Here is a 23597-nt window from a genome sequence, read left to right as displayed (position 1 = left end):
ACTGGGAAAAGGGAAATATAACCCCCATTTTCAAGAAGGGAAAAATGGATGACCCAGGGAATTACAGACCAGTCAGTCTCACCTCTGTGCCTGGCAAAATCTTGGAGCAGATTCTCCTGGATGGCATGATAAGGCCCCTGAAATTCAACAAGGTGCTTGGTGACAGCCAGCATGGCTTCACTAAGGGGAAATCCTGCCTGACCAATTTGGTGGCCTGGTATGATGGGGCTACAGAACTGATGGACAGGGGTAGAGCAGTTAATGTCATCTACCTGGACTTGTGAAAAGTGTTCGACACTGTCCACACGACATCCTTGTCTCTAAATTGGAGCGACATCAATTTGATGGATGGACCACTCAGTGGATAAAGAACTGGCTGGATGGCAGCACACGAAGAGTTGCGGTCAATGGCTCAATGTCCAGCTGGAGACCAGTAAGGAGTGGCGTCCCTCAGGGATCGGTGTTGGGACCGGTCTTGTTTAACATCTTCATTGCTGACATGGACAGTGCGACTGAGTGTGCCCTCAGCAAGTTTGCCGATGACACCAAGCTGTGCGGTTTGGTTGATACGCTGGAAGGAAGGGATGCCATCCAGAGGGACCTCAACACGCTTGTGAGGTGGGCTGATGCCAACCTCATGAAGTTTAACCATGACAAGTGCAAGGTCCCACACCTGGGTGGGAGCAATCCCAGGCACAGCTACAGGTTGGGCAGAGAAGAGATTCAGAGCAGCCCTGCAGAGAAGGACTTGAGGGTGCTGGTTGATGAGAAAATGAACATGAGCCAGCAGTGTGCGCTTGCAGGCCAGAAAGCCAACCGTATCCTGGGCTGCATCAAAAGGTGCGTGACCAGCAGATCAAAGGAGGTGATACTGCCCCTCTACTCTGCTCTTGTGAGACCTCACCTGGAGTATTGTGTGCAGTTCTGGTGTCCTCAACATAAAAAGAACATGGAACTTTTGGAACAAGTCCAGAGAAGGGCCATGAGGATAATCAGGGGACTGGAGCACCTCCTGTATGAAGACAGGCTGAGGAAGTTGGGGCTGCTCAGCCTGGAGAAGAGAAGGCTGTGTGGAGACCTCATAGCAGCCTCCCAGTATCTGAAGGGGGCCTATAGGGATGCTGGGGAGGGACTCTTCATTAGGGACTGAAGTGACAGGACAAGGTGTTATGGGTTAAAACTTAAACAGGGGAAGTTTAGATGATAGGATATAAGAAGGAAATTCTTTCCTGTTAGGTTTGTGAGGCACTGGAATGGGTTGCCCAGGCAGGTTGTGAATACTCCATTCTTGGCAGCGTTCAAGACCAGGTTAGACGAGGCCTTGGGTGATATGGTTTAGTGTGAGGTGTCCCTGCCCACAGCAGGGGGGTTGAAACTAGATGATCTTAATGTCCTTTACAACCCTAACTATTCAAAATACATGTACATAGGCAGATGAAGCAACAAAAAATTAAATCTATTTATACACATTTGATGATCTGATGTCATAAGTGAAGACACACAGGAACATGTGGCCTCACAAGAAAGAGAACTTGTGCATGCAGAAACTTCAGAAGATAGGGTGTTCTTCACATGCACAGATATCATTCTGAAGTAACAGCACACTGTTAATCAACATGAAGATTATTTTATATAGTTCAATGGGGTTATAAACAGATAAAGGGAAACAATCACTTCAGAAGAGGTACTCACAGTCAGATCCATCTGAATACAGACATATTAAACACATTTGGAAGAAGTGAACACATACTGGATACAGAGGCAGAATCACTATTCCCAACCTTCTGGCTAAAGTCTTGACAGTACTGCCCAGCTTTCTAAAGGTACAAACAGAAGGCACCTGCCAATTGTGATTTTGTAAATGCCCTTACAAAAAAACACAGAGAAGGCATGACAAGTACACAAAATACGAATTATGCCTACCAAGGAAATATTGAGATTATCATTTAAATTTAGATTTCATTAATATAAATTGTAAAAGTGTGCTAAAGGATACTGTGGATTACTGGTTGTCCTGGGTTCAGCAGTAGCAGTCATGTTTCTCCTTCGTGGTAGCTGGTGCAGTGCAGTGTTTTGACTTCCAGCCTGGGAACAGTGTTGGTGAAACCAATGTTTTCAGTTGTTGCTAAGTGATATTTACCCTGACCAAGGACTTTGTGAGGCTCATGCTCTGCCAGGGAGGAGGGGAAGCTGTGAGGAAGCAGAGATGGAGCGCCTGACCCAGGCTAGCCAGGGAGGTATTCCATACCACAGCACGTCATGCCCAGGGTGGGGAGTAACTGGGAGTTACCCGGAAGGACACGGGCTTCCGGGTGGGACTCGTTTCTTGGCCGGTGGTATCGTATTCTCTTCCCTTGTTATTTTCCCTTATCATTGTTGTAGTTGGTAGTAGCGGTGGTGATTTGTGTTGTACATTGGTTGCTGGACTGTTCTTGTCTCAACCCGTAGGAGTTGCACTCTTTTGAACCTCCTCCCCGTTCCTCCGTGACCCGGGGAAGGGGAGAGCCCCGGTGGGGGGGAGGGCCCTCGATTGTTGTCAGCCCGGCACCACTCACTGGGAGTGAGTGAACAAGTTGCCTGACTGGGTTTAAACCATGAACACCTGCAATACATTGATGACATGTCAAAGGAGTCTTTGAGAAAGGGAGGAAAATAATCCAAACCCTGCTGAAAGTTGGTTTTGCCATAAAACGGAGTAAGGTCAAGGGACCTGCACAGGAGATGCAATTTTGGGGAATAAAATGGCAAGATGGGTGTAGACAGATCCCCACAGATGTGATCAACAAGATAACAGCAATGTCTCCACCAACTAATAAGAAAGAAACGCAAGCTTTCTTGGGTGCTATGGGGTTCTGGAGAATGCACATCCCAAATTACAGTTTGATTGTAAGCCCTCTCTATCATGTGACCAGGAAGAAGAATGATTTTAAATGGGGCCCTGAGCAGCAACAAGACTTTGAGCAAATTAAATGCGAGATAGTTCATGCAGTAGCTCTTGGACCAGTCCGGACTGGGCCAGATGTAAAAAATGTACTATATACTGCAGCTGGGGAGAATGGTCCTGCCTGGAGCCTCTGGCAGAAAGCTCCAGGGGAGACTCGAGGTCGACCCCTCGGCTTTTGGAGTTGGGGATATAAAGGATCTGAGGCCAGCTATACCCCAACTGAGAAAGAGATACTGGCAGCCTATGAAGGGGTTCGAGCTGCTTCGGAAGTGATAGGCACTGAAGCACAGCTCCTCCTGGCACCCCGGGTGCCTGTGCTGGGCTGGATGTTCAAGGGCAGGGTCTCCTCTACACATCATGCAACTGATGCTACATGGAGTAAATGGGCTGCACTAATTACACAACGAACTCGAATAGGAAATCCCAGTCGTCCAGGCATTCTAGAAGTCATCATGGACTGGCCACAGGGCAAAGATTTCGGAATGTCACCAGAGGAGGAGGTGATGCGCGCTGAAGAGGCCCCACCATATAATAAACTGTCAGAAAGTGAAAAGCAGTATGCCTTGTTTACTGATGGCTCTTGCCGTATTGTGGGAAAGCATCGGAGATGGAAAGCAGCTGTATGGAGTCGTGGACGACAAGTTGCAGAAACTGCTGAAGGAGCGGGTGAATCGAGTCAGTTTGCCGAGGTGAAAGCCATCCAGCTGGCCCTGGACATTGCTGAACGAGAAAAGTGGCCAGTACTTTATCTCTATACTGACTCATGGATGGTGGCAAATGCCCTGTGGGGGTGGTTGAAGCAGTGGAAGCAGAGCAACTGGCAACGCAGAGGTAAACCCATCTGGGCTGCTGCCCTGTGGAAAGATATTGCTGCCTGGGTGCAGAACCTGGTGGTGAAGGTACGTCATGTAGATGCCCATGTACCCAAGAGTCGGGCCACTGAGGAACACCAGAACAACCAACAAGTGGATAAAGCGGCTAAGATTGAAGTGGCTCAGATGGACTTAGATTGGCAGCATAAAGGTGAATTATTTTTGGCCCGGTGGGCCCATGACACTTCAGGCCATCAGGGCAGAGATGCAACATATAGATGGGCCCGTGATCGAGGGGTGGACTTAACAATGGACACTATTGCCCGGGTTATTCATGAGTGTGAAACATGTGCTGCAATTAAACAAGCCAAGCGGTTAAAGCCTCTTTGGTATGGAGGACAATGGTTGAAGTATAAATATGGGGAGCCTGGCAGATTGACTATATCACACTGCCACCAACCTGCCAAGGCAAGTGCCATGTGCTTACCATGGTGGAAGCAACCACCGGGTGGCTGGAAACATACGCTGTGCCCCATGCCACTGCCCGCAACACTATCCTGGGCCTTGAGAAACAGAATTTGTGGAGACACGGCACCCCAGAGAGAATTGAGTCAGACAGTGGGACTCATTTCCCGAATAACCTTATAGATATTTGGCCAAAGAGCATGGCATTGAGTGGGTATATCACATCCCCTACCATGCACCAGCCTCTGGGAAAATCGAACGGTACAATGGGCTATTAAAAACTACACTGAGAGCAATGGGTGGGGGAACTTTCAAGCATTGGGATACACACTTACCAAAGGCCACCTGGTTGGTCAACACCAGAGGAGCTGCCAACAGGGCTGGCCCAGCCCAGTCAGAACTTTTACATATTGTAGAGGGGGACAAAGTTCCTGTGGTGCACATAAAGAATTTTCTGGGGAAGACAGTCTGGGTTATTCCTGCTTCAGGTAAAGGCAAACCCACTCATGGGATTGCTTTTGTTCAGGGACCTGGATATACTTGGTGGGTAATGCGGGAAGACGGGGAAGTCCGATGTATACCTCAAGGGGATTTGATTTTAGGGGAAAACAGCCAGTGAACACAATTGTATGCTGTTGCCTGCTGTGTAATACTTTTATAGCTCATCAACTAGATGTCTCCAGGTCACCAGCGACTAGCCCTGACTTCCCTCCAACCATCATCCCAACAGAGAATGAACTTTGATAGAACCGGATGAGTTCCACAGTAAAGGAACGACCAGCATCAGCAGGCAATGATCCAATACTGCACACAGCCTTTCCTGCCCTGAAAGATTGTTACAAGAGATGGAACCTGACATCATGGACCGAATGGACTCAGCAGCATTATAGGTATTGGTCCATGCACTAATAAAATGATCTAGCCAGGGGGGTATTCCATACCACAGCACGTCATGCCCAGGGTAGGGGTAACTGGGAGTTACCCGGAAGGACACGGGCTTCCGGGTGGGACTCGTTTCTTGGCCGGTGGTATCGTATTCTCTTCCCTTGTTATTTTCTCTTATCATTGCTGTGGTTGGTAGTAGCGGTGGTGATTTCTGTTGTACATTGGTTGCTGGACTGTTGTCTCAACCCGTAGGAGTTGCACTCTTTTGATCCTCCTCCCCGTTCCTCTGGGACCAGGGAAGGGGAGAGCCCCGGTGGGGGGGAGGACCCTCGATTGTTGTCAGCCCTGCACCGCTCACTGGGAGTGAGTGAACAAGTCGCCTGACTGGGTTTAAACCACGACACTTGTAATATGTTAACCTTCAGTTACTGATTTTGTAACATCTGTTCTGTGGCAAACAAATTGTATCCAAACCAAGACCTTCAGAAATAACAACAGCTGAGCGTACTGAGGAGACTTTATGCTTGATTGTTCATAGGATAAAAAATGCAAAGTATTAAAAAACTCCAAATTATGTTCACTGATCCATTCACTTTTAATTGCAAATACACATTTTTTTCTGTAATCAGTTAGGTCTGTAGCAAATAAAACCAATTAACTGGCATTTTATATCATTGGATCTGCCAGCTCTTTTGTTAATTTCTATAAGAAATTTAGAAAAGGATGCATTTTCAGTGAAAACTTCTCCCACAGCATTGCCTCGGTAGCTTGGCAGAAAATGCATGAAATCTGCAAAAGCAGAAAAAACATAGTAGCATTTGGGAATGTAGAAAATGCTGCTTAACCAGCATCATTGCTGTGGCTGCCTGCAGGCTGGCTTAATAAGGCTATAATTCATATGCAAGAAAGTAGGTTTGTAATTACTGTCAAATGATCAAATCTATGTATAAAACCTAAGGAGGATTATGTATTCCCAGTAATGAACCATACTAAAATTGACTGGGATTTGTTAGCTGAGACACTTACTTGGCAAAATATAACCATAAAATGTGTAATAAAAATGAATATATGTATACTCAGATACTAGACATCTTTAAAGAATACATCTCACTTTGCTGGATATAACCATGATTTTTTTATCAGATGCATATGCTGATATTTCTACCAAATCATGCAGCCATATTAGTATGGATGGAAAAACATAGTTACCAAATTCAATTTTAAAAAGTATACTCTTTTTTTAGCAGAAAAAATATCAGAACTTTAATACTAAGGACTGGCATAAAGCTGCAGAAGTAAGTGTCTGTCTCCCCATCCCATCCTTCTATTTTCTATTATTTAAAAAGTTTAATGACACTTTATTTTTTGTTATCTGCTTTAGTAGCATTACTAGATATTTTAAACCACTTGATTTTTTTTTTTTTTTAATTTATTTTATTGACCATGATCTTTAAAGAAAAGAGATTTAGTTAAATAGATATATGTATATGTGGGTAACTGGGGGTGGTTGGTGTTTTTTTAAATAAGCATAAGTTCAGGTTAGGTAAAAGGAAGAAGTTCTTTACTGTGAGGGTGGCAAGGCACTGGAACAGATTGTTCAAGGAAGTGGTAAATGCTACATCCTTGGCAGTGTTCAAGGCCAGGCTGGACAGAGCCTCGGGCAACATGGTCTAGTGTGAGGCATCCCTGTCCATGGCAGGGCTCTTGGAACTGGATAATCTTAAGGCCTTTTCTAACTCTAACATTCTATGATTCCATGTTTCTATATTATTGAAATTATAAATGTTGAATTAAAATATTCTTATTAAACAAAGAAAGGACAGAAGATATAATTAATTTTCTGAGTATACATTTTTAGGCTTTTTTGCCAGTGTTTGCATATGAAATATTTGCCTAACACTTCTGATCAATGTATGTTTACGTGCTCAGAAAAAAAAAAATCAAAAAAAATCAAACTGGGGAATGATTCCAGAATTTTTCCTAAGTAATTTTCATGTTTCAGAAGCAACATCTGACATAAACAGTATTTTTCAAAGCCATAATTTAAGACAAGAAATACACTAGCAAGTAAGTAATGAAAGCAAGCCAGAGGTAGTTTAGTTCAGTTTTGAGTTGAGTTGAGTTGAGTTTAGTTTAGCTTAGTTTAGTTTAGTTTGTGGTTTTTTTTTTAGTTTATGCGGAACAATAGGCACGAGGAAACAGTTACATTTGCCAGAATACTAGTAGCTGATGATCATTAGCATTAATACTTCATAATTCAGGACTTGAGGAGTGCAATTTTCACAGAAAACTGGATCATTGAGATTATTTTACTGAAAAAGGATGATTACTAATTTTCAGCTTTGCTTTCCATAAATAATGATCAGTGGTGATATTCCATAATGTATAGCAAAGAACAAAGTGTCAATTCTTAAATTTTTTTTTTCTAGCATGGAACAGTTTGTTTCCCTTCTTCCCCTCGCAAGGTTTGGATTATTTTCCAATGAAATAAGAATCTAGACATCAGCTATATTCCATGGAATATATATATATATATATACACACATATTGATACATATTTTATATATAAATTTAATATTTATATATAATATATATTAAATTCCATAAGCAATATTCCATTGGTGGTGTTTTAAAGAAGAAAATAAATCCTGCTTATCTTTCAAAACTTGGCATGAAGTTCTTTTAGCCTGAAGAAGATGAAAATAAAGCCCTGGAGAGAGCACCTATGTTTCCCTAAAGCAACTACATTTCTTAAGCTCTAGGGTGTTTTTCACTCAAAATGTTTGTTTTTTTTATGTCTGTTTTCTCAGACATCTGAATTGCAAATAATTAGATAATTAGTATCTCACTTAGAATCCATGCTATTTATGACTACAAATGACAGAGAATTTGCCAGAGGTTTCAACAGTACCGTATGGTAGAACAATAATTTGGAAGAACACTTAATTTGATTCTAGTTCAAAAGAAAGGCTGTATTTCTTTCTGTGAGATTCACAGGCAAAATTAGTAGTGCAAATAGTGTATATAACCAGATACAGCAGTACTGAATCTAATGTGTGTGTGTGTATATATATATATGGATACAGAGTGTTAAGATTGAAAAAAAAAAAAATAACTAAACATTCCCAGTACAAAATTAGAACTGCTATAAACTGGAATACACGTGATTTCATTTACTCATCTTCTAAGTAGTGACATGTATGTTTAACTTCTGTTACTGACATGAGTCTTAGTGGCAATTATTGTCTTTGTTCAACAACTCTCAGAGGGGGATTTGGTTGGTTGGTTGGTTTTTTATTTATTTGGTTTGTTTGTTTGGGTTTGTTTTGCTTTTTTTTTCCACTTATATATATATGTTTGAAACACTTTTAAACTTTCATCCCTTCCTCTTCTACCTAACCACTAAAGAGAGTTAATGCACACAGAAATACATATCAGAATTTGAAATTTGAGGTGCAGTAAGTGGAGAGGGAAAAAAAAATAATACACCTATATCTGGTGTTTCACTTCACACAGTAAAAAACTGGGTGCAAATGCTGTTAGGAGAGCAGCTTTTCTTACAAGCTGGCGTGTCCTCTCTCTCTTTCTCACACGTGTGTGTGGTTTAGAACTGAATTTATATCCCCACTATGATTTCCCTTTCTGCTAAATCAGAAGACTGAAAAAAATTCAGTGAAGAAATACTGAATGAAGATTTCTTTTTTTTTTTTCAGTACTAGATGAAGAACTAAAACAAAATTGATTTTATTGAAAGAAAAAAGAAATCTAAAATGGAAAAGTTTTCAAGGACTTTCTAGGCCTTCCTCTTGCACACCTAAAATGATTGTTTCATTTCTGCATGTGATTAATAGTTATTTTTTAAAGAATAGCATTTTAATAATGTTAATGAAGTGTGAAACAGTGCAATGAAAGAAGCCTGTACCCTTTCATCCATGGCCAAATAGAATCATTATTATCTGAATGATTTTTTTTTTTTTTTTCTGTATCAGTGATAAAGTGATGGTCAGTGATGTTTCACAATGACTGCTACTTGTTGATGTATCTTTAGAGAATGGAAAGGTCTGAAAAAATTCAGTGGTATAATTGAAAAAAAAAGGGAAAAAGTGAAAGAAGAAAAACCTATGGCTGCTGTAGTTGGAAAAATAGAAGTCTGGAAGTATTAAAATTGGTGAAATGTATTGGTTAGAAATTAAATATAATGATTATTTGCTATTAAAAGTACAAAAAATATGTTTCAATGTTGTCAGAAATGCATTTTAAGCATTTTAGGAAAAAAAAATAGTATCTTTAAAATACATGCTTTTTTTTTTTTTTTTTCCACTTTTCCCCAGATCAAAGCATTTGCTTCAATCAAAATCATTATTTTTTTCTCCAAGCATGAAATTCGGCGATTGAGTCAACAAAAAAAAAAAGAAATTCACAATGGTTTACTGATAATTCTGTGGTATTTTAAAAAGGGCCTTATTGTTTGAAGCAGTAAGGCAAATAGATTAACTAGTTGGTATGAGTATTACACACCACTCAACATCTCAGCATGTTGATTGTCGGACAAATATCCTAGCACATGCACCTTTCACATACTGTCTTCCAGTTAAAAACAGGGCACCTACTGAAACATGCCATAACTTGCTTATCCTGTAAAACTCCAAAACCATGTACAGTCCATATCCTTAGGCAAGAAGTAAGTATGCAGCTGTCACTGTACATAGAGATGTTGCTCCCTACAGCTGTAGGGAATATTGTGCTCTGTCTCCATCTGAGCCTATCCAATAATCAGTCTTTACTACACCACCATTTGCTTTTTTAGACTGTCATTTGTAACTTCACTGACTGTAAGAAATCTGTTTTTTTCTCCTTCATTTTTATTGTATCACATCATATTTTAAAATATTTTTATTGTGGTACATTGCTGAGATAATGTGCAATATACACTGGTTGTAGGACTATGTGACAAGAACCTCTCTAAAAGAAATTCCTGAATCAATTTTGAGTACAACTGTGAAACAATTTTGAGTACAACTGTGAGCACAGCTGTGAAAATACTGTATTTTCAAGAAACTGATTTTGTAGCAATAAGATTGACATACAGAATCTGTATAAATAAAAAGCAAAACTAAAACACCCTTAAAAATGTCTAAGACACCCGACTAAACATTTTGCATAGCAACAATATTATCTGAGAACAATAAATTAACAGGTACAACAATTAACACAAAGTTCTTGCATGTATGGCAAGATGTTTTACAAACAGAACATAAACAATTTTGCTCTCCTGCATACTATGAAGAATTTCTCACATACTTAACAGAATTTCTGTTGCTGAAGTAAACTTGTAACACTTCATTGTTTGGAATAAGAATTGTAGTTTCTCCTACAATTAATAGTTATACTAAAACCAAGAAAGAGCAAGAAACCGTTTCCTTCAATAAACCTTGAGGATATGGAATAAACATTAGTATATTTGTACATTTTAAGGTGAGTTGAAACCGCATAACCATTCAGTTCAAGTATTTTCTCTGTAAACAGACCTTACAGTTTCCTCAGAAGATAATTTACAGGATGTACTTCAGAAAGATATAAGGACTTATTTTAGTCTTTGGGTTATGATGATCCCACAGTCTTAGCTGGAAAGCTCTTCCGTCTTTAATCCTCTCACAGCTACATCTAGGAATTTTTATCTCATTTTTGATTTAAATTTCTGTGTTCCTGTTTCAGCTTTTGGAACTTGTTATGACATTGTCAGAGATCTGTAGAAGTTCTTGCAGTCCGACTTAACTGAATCTCATTTAAAATAATTCAGTTATCCCTTTAACAAGCTTCTGCAGCTGAGCTGATGTACCTTCATACTGTAATGGCTTCATGCTGTATTTTAATGTTCCTTCTTTGGAATATAAACTCCATGCCCCACTGTGGCATTTTGACTTCTAGAAGTATAGAAACAACTTTATATACAACTTGATATACAACTGTAATATCATTTCAACTTTTAATAAAACTGTGAGAGACACTTGATCAAAAATTCAAAAGTAATTTCCACTGAAAAATCTATCCTATGAACAATTTGAGATCAGCTGAACTATTTTTTAAGACCATGGCAAGGAACAAATCCAAATGTGGTGGAGAAGCCCAAACTATATCAGCAAAGGCTTTTAAAATCTACTTTTCCCACAGTGAAGCAAATGAAAATGGTTTAATTAGATCTAGCTTCTACAGAATGATTTAACCAACTTATTTTTAACAGTAGATTTCTTATTCTTGAGGTTTAACCACCTTAATATTTTGTCTGAGACAGAAAAATACAGCCCTAAGTGGTATGCTTTATTGCTCTTCAAAATACCAGAATTGTGTTGAGGTCCTTGAATATTTATAAACCATGTGACTTTTTAAGATTTGTTCAATGTTTTAATGTTGGTGTCAAAAATTCCACGGCCAGGTCTATTAGAGATCTTGGATGAAGATTGTTCAAGCCTGCTGATTTAAAAATGGACAATTTTAGCAAATGCTATTATCATTAGTCACACGTGTGCATAAGCCTGAAGATAAACTCTTTACAAGGACAATTAAAATCACATGGTTTTGCCATCACTTAGAAGGAACAGAATAAATCCCAGTCTTGTAAAATTTATATTGAAGTACAATTCTGCTAACAGGTAATAGTGAGATAAGACTCTGATATCTTTCCACTGTGAAATTGCTAAGTAAGTATGTAAGAACCCCCTGGTCCCATCTATCACTGTTTTAAACCAGAATAAAATTCAAAATACATTCTCTGAGCTTTTATCTATTTCATATACTCTGTCTCCAGGTGATTTCATCACAGCCTGTGATTTGTGACAGCACAGTTATTTCTGCTGTAATCAAGATGATGTGCCCTTCCCAGGATTATTCAGATTAGTCTATGAAATTACTTTTTCTAAAAGATTGGTACAAATTCTGTTCCATCATTATACGACATTGTGGGGACAACTGCTTGGAATAAAACCTCTTCTTCTTTACCCATCTAAATTCAAGAAAATGCATGCAAAGATTGTATTCTTTCAAAATTAGAAACAGACAAGATTTTTAAAGCCTACATTTTAATCTATTATAAATTGCAGTCTTTTATGTAGCAAAATGGAACCCAGAAGACAGTAAACTTAATTTAAAAGTTCAACTGGGATTACATAACTTTTCATTTAATTAAATAAATAAACAGAAGTAGCAGCTTTCTGTAAGTGTATGTGCAGGACACATAACAAACAGTTCAGTCTTTTTTAGTTCTCCCCTCTTTATATACCCTGTGGATTTCAATCCAATAGGAAAAAGTCCAGTGCTCAGCACCCTACTTCTGACAGTGGTCTGTGAACTGAGTGGATGTGAGGATAAAATACTTTTCTTGGACCACTAAATCGGTTCAACAACTCAATTTTCATCTTTCAGAACAATTTCATCACCTTTCCTTTCATTCCATATTTTCCCCTCGTTTTCTCACAGGCAGTAACCACAATCCCACCCTTAAAATCTTCAAGCTAGCCTCTTGCTATTTCTCAAAAAAAGCATGCGAGACTTGCTTCCTGTTGTAAATTCCCTTTTCTTTCTTAAGAGGATCAGAGCAGGAGAAACAACAATTATAACCAATATTTGTTAGAACATCTTTTATTAAGCTGTTATTAACAGCAGACAACTGTACCACACATTCACATACCCCTCAGGCACCTATAGATGCACATACACGATTAATAATTATTAATATTTTGGAGCAAAACCTGGCAGACCAGCCAGTGTTTATGTAGAAGCAGAGGGGCAAATTATGGCTGCTAGGTTAGTTTTCGGAAAGCACTTTAAAAAGGTCCTTCTTTCACCAGGTGTTTATGTAATCCTGAAGTACTTGTCAGCGTATAGCAGCCAACACCTTCCTGGATGTGGATTGAGTTACACAAATGCATTGATGCTGGTGTTTTCTGGTGGCCTTGGGTAGAGGCAACAAACTATTGATGTTCTGAGTTCACCTGTTCTTGTTGACTCAGCAGGATTGCTACTCCCCAGAGCTTATGAAGTATTAGAGTCTTTCACATGCTACCTGTCAGCATCTATTTTTTCACTCTTCAGCCTAATATATTGTGGTAGCTATCTTTCCATCTACTTCTATTGACACTTGTGTTTCTCTTAACATTGAGCATTGCCATTTGGGAAATATCAACAACAACACTACAGAAACTAAATTCATAATGACTCGTAATACTGGGTATGTTTACCACAATATCAGCCTTTGTCTACATACTTATAACTGCCTCTTGCCTTTGAAACTCTGGGCTTCAATTAACTTTTGCAGCTTCTATTAGAAAAACAAAAAAGGAAAAACAAATACTCGAGTGGTTTGGGTTTTGGGGGTTTTGTTTTGTTTGTTATGTTTTTTTTGGGGGGTGGGTGTTTTTTTTTTTTGTTTGGTTTTGTTTTTTTTTTGTTGTTGCTGCTGGTTTTGGGGTTTTTTTTGAAGGCTTTTTGGTTTTTTTTAGCCCCCAAAAGGTGTGAGGGGCTGCTCTTCTCCCTGGGACTGAAAGTACAGAGAGAGAAAAACCTTCAGTCCCAGCAGGACATAGCAGTTTTTACTTTTCCATCAAATATTTTTATTTCATTGCTACTTAAATCATATTACCAGTAAAAAGCACATTCATATTATGAATATTAGTGAGTATCTGACAATTTTCCAGGCACCGGTGCTGAACATAGCTAACTGTGGGACAGTAATTGCTAACTACTAGTGATGAAATGTCCGTAATTTTGACTTCCATAGAAGCATTTAAAAAATCAGCCTATCTATCATAGAAGAAGATCTGGTTTGAAGGTTGTGTTATAAATTACATGTCTCCTAGGGATCATGTGAGTATGAAATACCTGGAGACAATCTTTAGAGTATACAGTTACATACACTTATTTTGTGCCATAGATTTACAATTGAACATATAGAATCATAGAATGGTTAGGGTTAGAAAGGACCTTAAGATCATTTAGTTCCAAATGCTCTGCCATGGGCAGGGACACTTTGCACTAAACCATGTCATCCAAGATTCCATCCAAACTGGCCTTGGACACTGCCATATGTTTTTAGTCTGTTGTTTTCAGCCACAGTCTATTTGCCTCATGCCCAGTTACCATGTACAGAGCAGGATGTGCAGCTATAGCTCATTATCCACTATACACTGAAGTATTTCACTCCCATTATTTGCCACAAATAACGATGAATGAAAAAGACATTGTTTGCCATCTAAAAACTGACTCAATATTGTTATGCAGCTAGGACAGCATTATCATGTAGGCAATGTGCTTTATCAGAAACTGAAGGTATGCTTTGTTTGAAGGTACATCTCCTTTCCAATATAGTAACTCCCTTGCGTGGTGTTAAGAATTACACTTCAGGAGAGTATTCAGTTTATCATAGGGATTCTCAGTTAGTTTTTACTGTAGATTCTGCCTTTAATTAAAACAACAACAAAAAAAAAGTTGTTTTCATGACTTCCAGAGTTTTTTCAGGAATACATTCTCCATCCCTGGTGGTGTTCAAGGCCAGGTTGGACAGAGCCTTGGGTGTCATGCTTTAGTGGAAGGTGTCCCTGCCCATGGCAGGGGGGTGGGAACTAGATGATCTTAAGGTCCTTTCCAACCCTAACTATTCTGTGATTCTATGATTCTATGATTTCACCTTCCACTTGAACACTGAGTGCATAATTTACATCTGCTAAAAACTTTATAAACTTCATGAGGGTAAAGGCAGATACCTTTGGTCTCCTCTACACTTGCACCAGTCAAACAGTCTTGGTTATTACCATATTCAATAAATATTGTAAATGCAATGAAAAATAAGAAGAAGAAATGTAATATCTATTCTAGACACTAATATTTCATGTTTCGAGTATTTTTCAGAGCAACCCCTATTTTCGTATGCTCAGAACTACTTTGAACGTTAATTCTGTTTTATGACAAAGGATTTTTGGTTGCTGTTTCCAAGGTTTCAATATAAATTAAAGAAAAATCCATTGATGGTTTTGTTTCTTCTGCTAAGTAGAAAGACTTTTATTTTGTTTTTTTTTGGGGGGGGAGGGATTTTCACAATTTTAAGTCTGAAATTTTGTGTAAATTTGACAGTGCACATCCTGTAGCCCATTATGTTCTGCAGTTAAGAGGGACATTCTGAAAATGGCAACACAGAAATTCTACATGCTATTATCATTTAGCTATTGAAGAGGTAAACCACAATTTTTACATGACAGAAGCTGACCAGATTTTAGCTATCTCCAACACTGAGCTTTCTCCTAGATAAATCCAGTTTTCCTTCAGCCATCAGTGTTATTTATCTCTAAAAACAACATTCTTAATTCAGCAGTCAGCATTACTGTGGAAATATTGATCTGCAATCAACTGCTGACACAGATATTTTGCTTAAGCTGCCTGTTTACTGAACTGCAAACACAGCAGTATTGAAGATGTATATAAGATTTTTTTTTACCACACTAAGAAAATAATAGAAAACACTTCATCTAAATGTCCTTGCCTATATTTTATTCTTTGATTTTAACCAAAGTCAGTTATGAGGTAACTGTTCATTTTTTTCTTGTTTCTCTTTTCTTATTTTTTTTAACAGTGAATATAATGCTATGAGAAATTTTCTTCCAGCAATCTAATTTTAATTTTTCTTTAAGCAGGATAAGCTGATTAATTGAAATTTCTCTGAAAAGTTATTCCCATTTTCTTGAAGGATAATTCACAGGTGTGGTTTTTCTGTTAAGAATCCTCCTGAAAAAAAAAATATCTGGTTAATTAAGTTTTGGGGAACCAGGCAAGTCACTTGTCATCAATAAGGTCTGCTTGACTTTATTTGACATATTACATTATTGAAGACCATATTTAGATTTTATAGGTACATCTCTATGGAAAATTAGTAGAAGGTATTGCTGTTTATTCAAGAAATGAATTAAAGTTAATCACAAGTAGAGGTGCATAAAATGTGGAAAAGCATGTTCTTTCTAGCTTAAAAGGAATTAAACCCAAAATAGCTCTGTAGAAATGGTATTGAAATGTACAGACTTTCTAGAGAAAACAATACAATATCATTAAGTAAACACACAAAAAGTCCTAATTTTTTAGTAGCAAGATATTTAGACAAGTTATTGCAGCAAATGACAAACGCACTTCAAAATCTGTTGTCAAAGCCAATAACCCTACTTTGTAATTTAACTGGGAATAACACAGTATGAATAGCCAAAGATGCAGTAAAAGGGCTATCTTTCAAGGATGTGACTTATATTTGAATACTTCATTCCTCAAAGTCAAGTGTGCAAATGACTTATTATCATTTTCATCCTTGAACAAAAAAATTATTCTGTTGTCTCTACACATACAGATCATTCCAAATGTTTTTCTGCATACAAAACTAACTTAAGATCCTTTTTTTTTTTTTTATATATATGCATAGATAGATCTTTCCACATATTAAGCTTGTTTTTGTCAAGCTGCTTGGTCAGTGACTGGATTTTAATAGAAACTCTGCATGAGAATATTATATCAGCAGCATACACAACAGTAAAAATTATGTATTACTTCATGACTTGAATAACTGAAGTAAAAAGTGTTAGAATTAATACTGCAGTGACAGAATATATATAGGGAGAGGACCTTCCACGTATATTTAGGCTTTGTGGAGAGGACAGTAGTGTGACTGTACTCCTACAAGAGGGGTAGAAAAGGTAGAAATTGGCCTGTACTGCTGTTCAACCTAGAAAAGTCTGCTTCCTATGGTCTGTGTCCCTCTATCATTTTGCTATATTCACTATAAACCATATATTAAAGGTGACATAGAGTTCATAATAACTACTGAATTACATAAAAAGTCACTTAAAGTTACACCGGATGTAATTACTCTTTTTTCTTTTGGGTTAAAGTTCCGTAGGTTTGTCTAAATATGGCTTTATTGGGTGTAGGTGTCAAGATGTTGGCAAGGAGGGGTGGCAGCAGGGGTGGTAGGAAGGCGCAGACTGTGGCTACCCCATGCCAGACACAGACTGGCATGTTGGAGCTGTTCCTTCTGGCTCAAATGAACCCACTGCATGGCACAGCTGAGCCCCAAGAAATATTGGTGAATTAAATTAATTTTCACTAAGTTGGGTCTGGTTTGTTCAGGATGGGAATTGTAAGCTATGTCCCTATCCTTACTTTGACCCATGAGCTTTTTGCATTATTTTATACTCCTGTCCTATTAAGAAGAGGGAATGAGAGAGCAGCTTAGGGGTGTCTGGCATCCAGTCAAGGTCAATGCACCACAATGGCTGTAATTGGTTATTGTATTTACAAGGTAAGGCAGACATAGCACAGTTTATGAGAAACATTTACCAACAGATGAAAGTAAAGCAGGCTATGCCAGGGCATGTCTAAAGGCACAAGGCATCTATATTTTCTATATGAATACATTTTGGTTTTAGGTACTACAAAGGAGTTTCAACATGAAACTAAGTTGCCTGCACATGAGCTAAATCTGCTCACTGGCTTTATTGACAATACAGTTTGTGAAAACAAGAAAGTCCTGCTGCTCCATTTCTGCAGGAAACTGATTTAGTTTCACACACAGAAGCATCTAATGCCACTTACTAGTGACCAGAGTGTCCCTGTCTGTCATTCATCCTGCATTGTCTGTAAGAGTCCTGTGTGAATGCCTTCCCATAATGTTTAATAGCATCAGATGAATGGGTGCGGAAAACTGAGAGAACCTTGTCTGTGGTTTTGCACCAAATACTAGAGACTTGAAACCTAATTTAACACAACTATACCTTATCTTGGCATTACAAATGACGATCTCTTTCAATTGTCCATAACTTCAGAAATTCATAATTTCTTCTTCTGGCACTGGACGTTTGAGTTTATTACAGAAGACACTAAAGTCTGTAGGGCAGCTGACTACACTAATTAAAATTATAATCACCTGGGAAAGGTTTAACATTTACGTGGTTTTGTGTATTTGCAATGAAGAATTAACCATTGTAATGAATACAACTGACTTTAAAACAATAATTATTGCAAAAAAGTCTTATGAAGGAATATTTATATTCAATCTCTAGGGTGTTAATACAAATGAAACATTATAAGTACATGATTTTTCAACAAACTAGTATAAAGGTTCTAGTTTTCCTAGTCATCTTAGTTATATTACCACTAATATAATAAATTGTCAGTAGTCAGTAATACCACTCCCAGTAAATGGAAATATAAGCATTATATCAAGCAAATATATTTTTGGTATCTCCTGAATTTGAGGTTTTAGATATTTTAAAATTAATAACAAAACCCAAACCAATGACCATATTGTTGGATTTGTTACAGGGACATTGCTATTATTATCTCAGAAAAACTAATATGCACATTCTTATTCATTTTCTTTAACAGTATTATTTAGCTTCCATCTGAATATAAAATACAATTGCATCACTTCTTCTTTCATGAAATATTTTTCTTTTTATGAGTGAATATAAACCATTAATCTGAAATGCCTAAAAGACCTTTGTATTATAGAGAAGTAATCTGTTGACTCTCTTAAGCAGTGCCCTCCAGGAAAACTAAAAGCTCACTGTGTAAAATGTACATATCATCCATGTAAAAAAAAAAACAGGAACCCCAAGGCCACTTTCATGCAAAATGACAGCCATTGAGAGAGGTGTTTCACATTAAATAACAGCATAATGCCTAGAGTAGAATGGAAACCAAGTATAAGTTCTAACCTTGTACAGTAAAGTTCAAATTTGCCATCTTCTGAGGGAAAGGTCTATTGCCCAGGCTGGAATAGGAAAGCTACAGAGCTAAGGAGAAAACATGAAAACAAAAAGACAATAATGCAATTGTACAATCTCTTGAAATTTTAAACCTTTACTAGGTAGTGGGAGTCACAGTCCAAGGTACCTAGTTATCACCATGCATTTTCTTAAAGAACAGTGAAACCCAGTTCATATTAATGTATTCATCTCTGGGAAATGCCTTAAAATCCAATCTTTAGTCAAATTAATATGTTCCTTTCTATAGAGAATGGGACAGCCTCATTAAGACTGATCTAATTAAAAAAAAGCCAACAAACAAACAAACAAACTCAAAACACCTAAATGAGAAAAATTAGTAGGGTCCTCTTCTGAGGTAGGCGATTTGTATTCATCTTCAAGTGAATATAAGCTCAGATAACCTGCTTCATAAAATACTAGTACACTATCGTGCCACTGAATATAGGGCATATGGTGAAAATGCTGTATCAACTAGTTTTTTACTCAGAACATAGGAAAAAATAGCCCAAAAAAGCAAGGTGAAGAGATACTCCAGTTTTCAGTCGAAGCACATTCCTACAAAGGAAAGCAGTCATCATGCTTTTGTACCAAGTCAATCGTTTTTACATAGTCAGGTCCCTGAGACAACCACATTACGTGCCCCCACAGTGCATGTGCATTTTTTTTGTCTTAAATTAAAAGAAACAAAATGGCCAATCTTGCAATGTGGTTGCTGTGACTAATACTAACTTAACCAGAGTATATAAAGCTGCCAGTATTTTTAATTATGTCCCAGGAACAAGAAAGAAAATAGTTGTTCTGAAGATACAGCTAAATACTGTATATCAGCATTATGACTAGACAAGAAAAAGAATGAACAGAGGATATATTAAATGTTCTTAACATCCACTTGTCTTCAGATTAAAACCCTACTCATAATTTCAATTACATTATACATAGTAAATCTCAAGATGGCATAAGGTAATACTGATAAATAAATCAAATTCCCTGGTAGCACATCTACACTGTTATTATTTAACATGCAACAGAATAATGTGCATCTGTTCAAACTTAACTAACAGATACTCACATAAAAAATTAAAATCATATAGTCCAGTCAGCATATTTTTGGAATAAAAGTATTTATTTCTCTTGAAAATGAATCTTCATTAAAAAAATTTCCCTGCATGTTTATGAATTAGTCAGAAGTTAGCAGTAAAGATGCCTTTGTTTAAATGTTGGTAAGATTCTTCCCTTCTTATGACTTGTATGCTCTTACACTTCACTCTAGACGATATGACTATAGAATTATAACTACCACAATATCTACAGCACACTCATATTTTTAGGAAAATAAGAGCTTAATGTAAATCTTAAGCCATTGCTTGCTTTAAAAATGTTTATTTTACCATATACTGGTAAACCAAAGATCAGTCATCGCAAAGACTCTATAGCTTTTCCAAAAAGGTAACTGGCAAACTGCTCTAGACTATCATTTCAGACATGCATATTGCTGTGAGTTTTTTCCATAAACTGAAGGTATTTTCTGTGAAATAATTCACTTCCACAGGGTATTTTATTATTTGTTTGTTTATGTTGTTGACTTAAAAGAGAATGTTTACCTTAGAAAGAAAAAATAATCCATATACACTTTCTGAACATCCCCAGTGAGATCTAACACTGCTTGCCTCTGTAATAGTCTAGCTTTTTAGTCTTTCCTCCTGTTTAAAAGATTTGTACAAAAACAAAGAACAAACCCAGGACGTTTTGCTTTTTGTCACTACAACTAATTAATACAACTCACAAGTTACTGATCAAAAATCAGATGCTCACAGTGAACTCTTTTTAATTTTGTGGTGATTACTTAAAAATGTAAAGATAGCAAAATTTATTTAAATAATGAAATTTCTCTCACTAATTTATATTCTTTCTGACAAGTCCTGATTTAGCAAGACACTTATTCATATGTTTCATTTACAATCCTGGACAATGCTGTTAGGTATGATGTATGTAAATTTAGCTTGTGCTTAAGCAGTTCATTGTATAGAACATTCTTTCATCACAAAACCAGATATAATACATTAAATAAAATGTATGCTCTGAATTATTAGCTTGGGTGTCACTATCTTTTGAAGACTAAGGTATATTAGGCGTTAGTCATAATCTCTCCTATAGCACATCTGATCTTTCATCTCTCAGCAGTGGGCAAATTGCCAGTCAAAAAAATCCAACCATGCTGAAATTATTTTTATTCTAGGTAGCATTATTTTGTCAATACAGTGACATAAAATGCACATGGCTCTATATTATGTTTATAATCTGTTTTAGGATTTTGAATACACAGCAGAGTGTCCCTTTGACCACAGGAGTGGTCATAATCTTTTCAAGTATGTGAATGCAATAGCAGCAGATTTTTTTAAAGTATAGTAACTCTCATAAAAAAAACAAAACAAACAAAAGAATTTCTATTTATGCATTTATGTAAAGAATGGTGAAGCCCAGTAAGGATTCAAACTGCAGCCATGTTCATAAATCACTAAAAAACCCCAATAATCCAAGCACACAAAGATCTCTACATAACTACTCAAGGGAGCTTTCCACCAGATTTTAACTGCTTGGCTATACAACAAAGAGGCTAGGCTGCCTGCGCCTTCTCAGCAAAAAGCATTTTCTGACAGTAGGATGTTTTGTGAGAAAAATAGTCATATTTATACTGATGTGCTAATCTTAGCAAGGATTGATCCCTTCTTTCCTGTATCTTCCTGCCAGTATATAATCTCTTCTGTAACATGAAGCGGGTGACTATGTTATCGGAAAGAGAAGATTCCTTTCCATTGTATAGATAATAAAATAATGCAGTCTCATTTTTTAAATTCCAGAGGGGATTTTCTTTAATTCATTCAAGTTTGCAATTTCCTATAAAAATGGCAACATGTTGTGTTAAAAGGACACTAAAATAATTAACTGTAGATGTTCTCATACAACTCAAGCCTTAATTTATGCAACAGTGCTGGAGGGGCATTCATTAAAGCTTATGCTGGAAGGATATATCTCATAAAGTAGTAGCAAAGGTGCAATGAGAAATATCAGATGAGTACATAAAAGAGCAGCAAAGACAGCAAGCGATCCAAGGGGTGCCCGGCACACCTACCTTAGTGGGGAAGACTATATCCAGTGATTGACCCAGCCTAGATCTGTAGCAAAGAGACAGGGCAAAGGTGACAAGCTGTCCTGGTCACCATGGTGCCTTCATACTATTTTTTTTTTAATAAAAATTATAAAATATTATAAAAATTATAAAAAAATAATTGAGTGACTTTTTATTTGGTATTTGGGTTCTACAGTTTATATGTGCCTTTTGGAACTTACCTGAACTTAATGCAAACAAAGGTTATCTGAGTCAGTAATTTTCAGTGTGTTATGACTCTTCTCAACAAACTCAATCTCAGATCCACAATCAAGTCAAGAAATAATACACAAAAAAAACATGATTTGGTAGATTAGAAATACAGATTTTATAAGCTCTCAAAGATTAGATCTGCATAATGAGAGATTCCCTGTCAAGCCAAAGACAAATGAACTTTACTGTTGGAGCAGTTGAAAATTATTAAGCATTCTTCGCATTGAAATAATGTTAGAATTTCAGCTACTGGAAGAAAACAAAAAGACCGCTACAAACAAAGACAGCTTGAGATAGCTGGGAACAACTTGAAAGGAAGAAAACAAATACATAAAAACCAAATTAAACCTGAAACATCTTCAGTTAGAAGCAGAGAATAGTAGTAAAGTTGAAAATAAATAATGAGATGAAAAACAATATACACACACTTGAATTGCTACCCTATTGAAAAGTATTACTGTCAAGATAAAATACTACAACATGGTCAGAATACTGACAAATATAGGTAAGATAACTGCTTTACGATATATGTAATTCTCAGCAGTTTAAGGCTTATTGTGTTCTAGCTCAGTCTTAGAAATACCTAACATACTGTGTGGTTTTGTTTGAAGAACCTAGACACCTTGGATCAATAGTTCAAACCCAAATGTTTCTAGATATTTTCCAAGACACTAATCTGATTGTAACATGCAGATTTCAAAACAAATAGTGTTTAGGAGCACATTCAGCTCATAAATTCGCCAACCATGAAATTTGCAGCAAGCACGTGCTGGCTGCTTTGAAATCAAATTGTTTTTTGCAGACAATGATGAACCAACAGAAATTCCCTTCTCTCCCACGTTTATCATCTATCTTCATTGAGAACATCAAGAAATGGTGACCTACCTTGACAGTAGTTCAAGGTAGGTCAATACTTTCAAGGCATTCTCAGAATTTTGCTTTTCCTTAATCTTTCAGCAGTCCTGATGGGAAGCTGCATGTTGAGGAGTTAGCAATGCACAGTACAGTTAATTTGAGCAGCCCCAGGCCTGCGCTGTGCTGTACGTGCAGTGTGGCCTTCAAGTCTGCCCTGCGCTGCACAAATCCCTTTGCTGCATGATAACCTCAGCCAGCTCGATGTAAGAGATGAACTTGCAGGCAGCTCCTACTTGGTAAAATCAACAGTGCTACCTGCATGGCCTTGCCTATATTAAACAGTGCAGCAAAAAGTTCTCATGAAAACATCATATCTGTTCTAGCTTTAGAGATGATAAAAGAGTTGTTTCCTTGTAAGAAAATCCTATCATACTCTGGGTGGCATGGTTTAGCTGGAGGTGTCC

At 37.4% G+C, this 23597-nt stretch overlaps 1 protein-coding gene across 1 annotated transcript in view; it reads left to right on the top strand.

Annotated features, from left to right (window-relative positions):
* The first annotated feature begins 2679 nt into the window (after positions 1 to 2679).
* LOC134173171 (uncharacterized) overlaps positions 2680 to 23597 on the top strand; it is a 537635-nt gene continuing 516717 nt past the window's right edge. The window contains exon 1 of the mRNA XM_062636940.1: positions 2680 to 3444. Coding sequence (XP_062492924.1) covers positions 2722 to 3444 — 723 coding nt within the window. The 5' untranslated portion in view covers positions 2680 to 2721. The remainder of the gene's footprint in view (positions 3445 to 23597) is intronic.

This window comes from Pezoporus occidentalis, unplaced genomic scaffold (assembly GCF_034315485.1).
Source record: "Pezoporus occidentalis ecotype Australia unplaced genomic scaffold, CSIRO_AGI_Poc_V1 ctg5, whole genome shotgun sequence".
NCBI lineage: Eukaryota > Metazoa > Chordata > Aves > Psittaciformes > Psittacidae > Pezoporus > Pezoporus occidentalis.
Note: the sequence above shows the minus strand (reverse complement) of the source record. Positions and strands in the feature narration are given on the sequence as shown.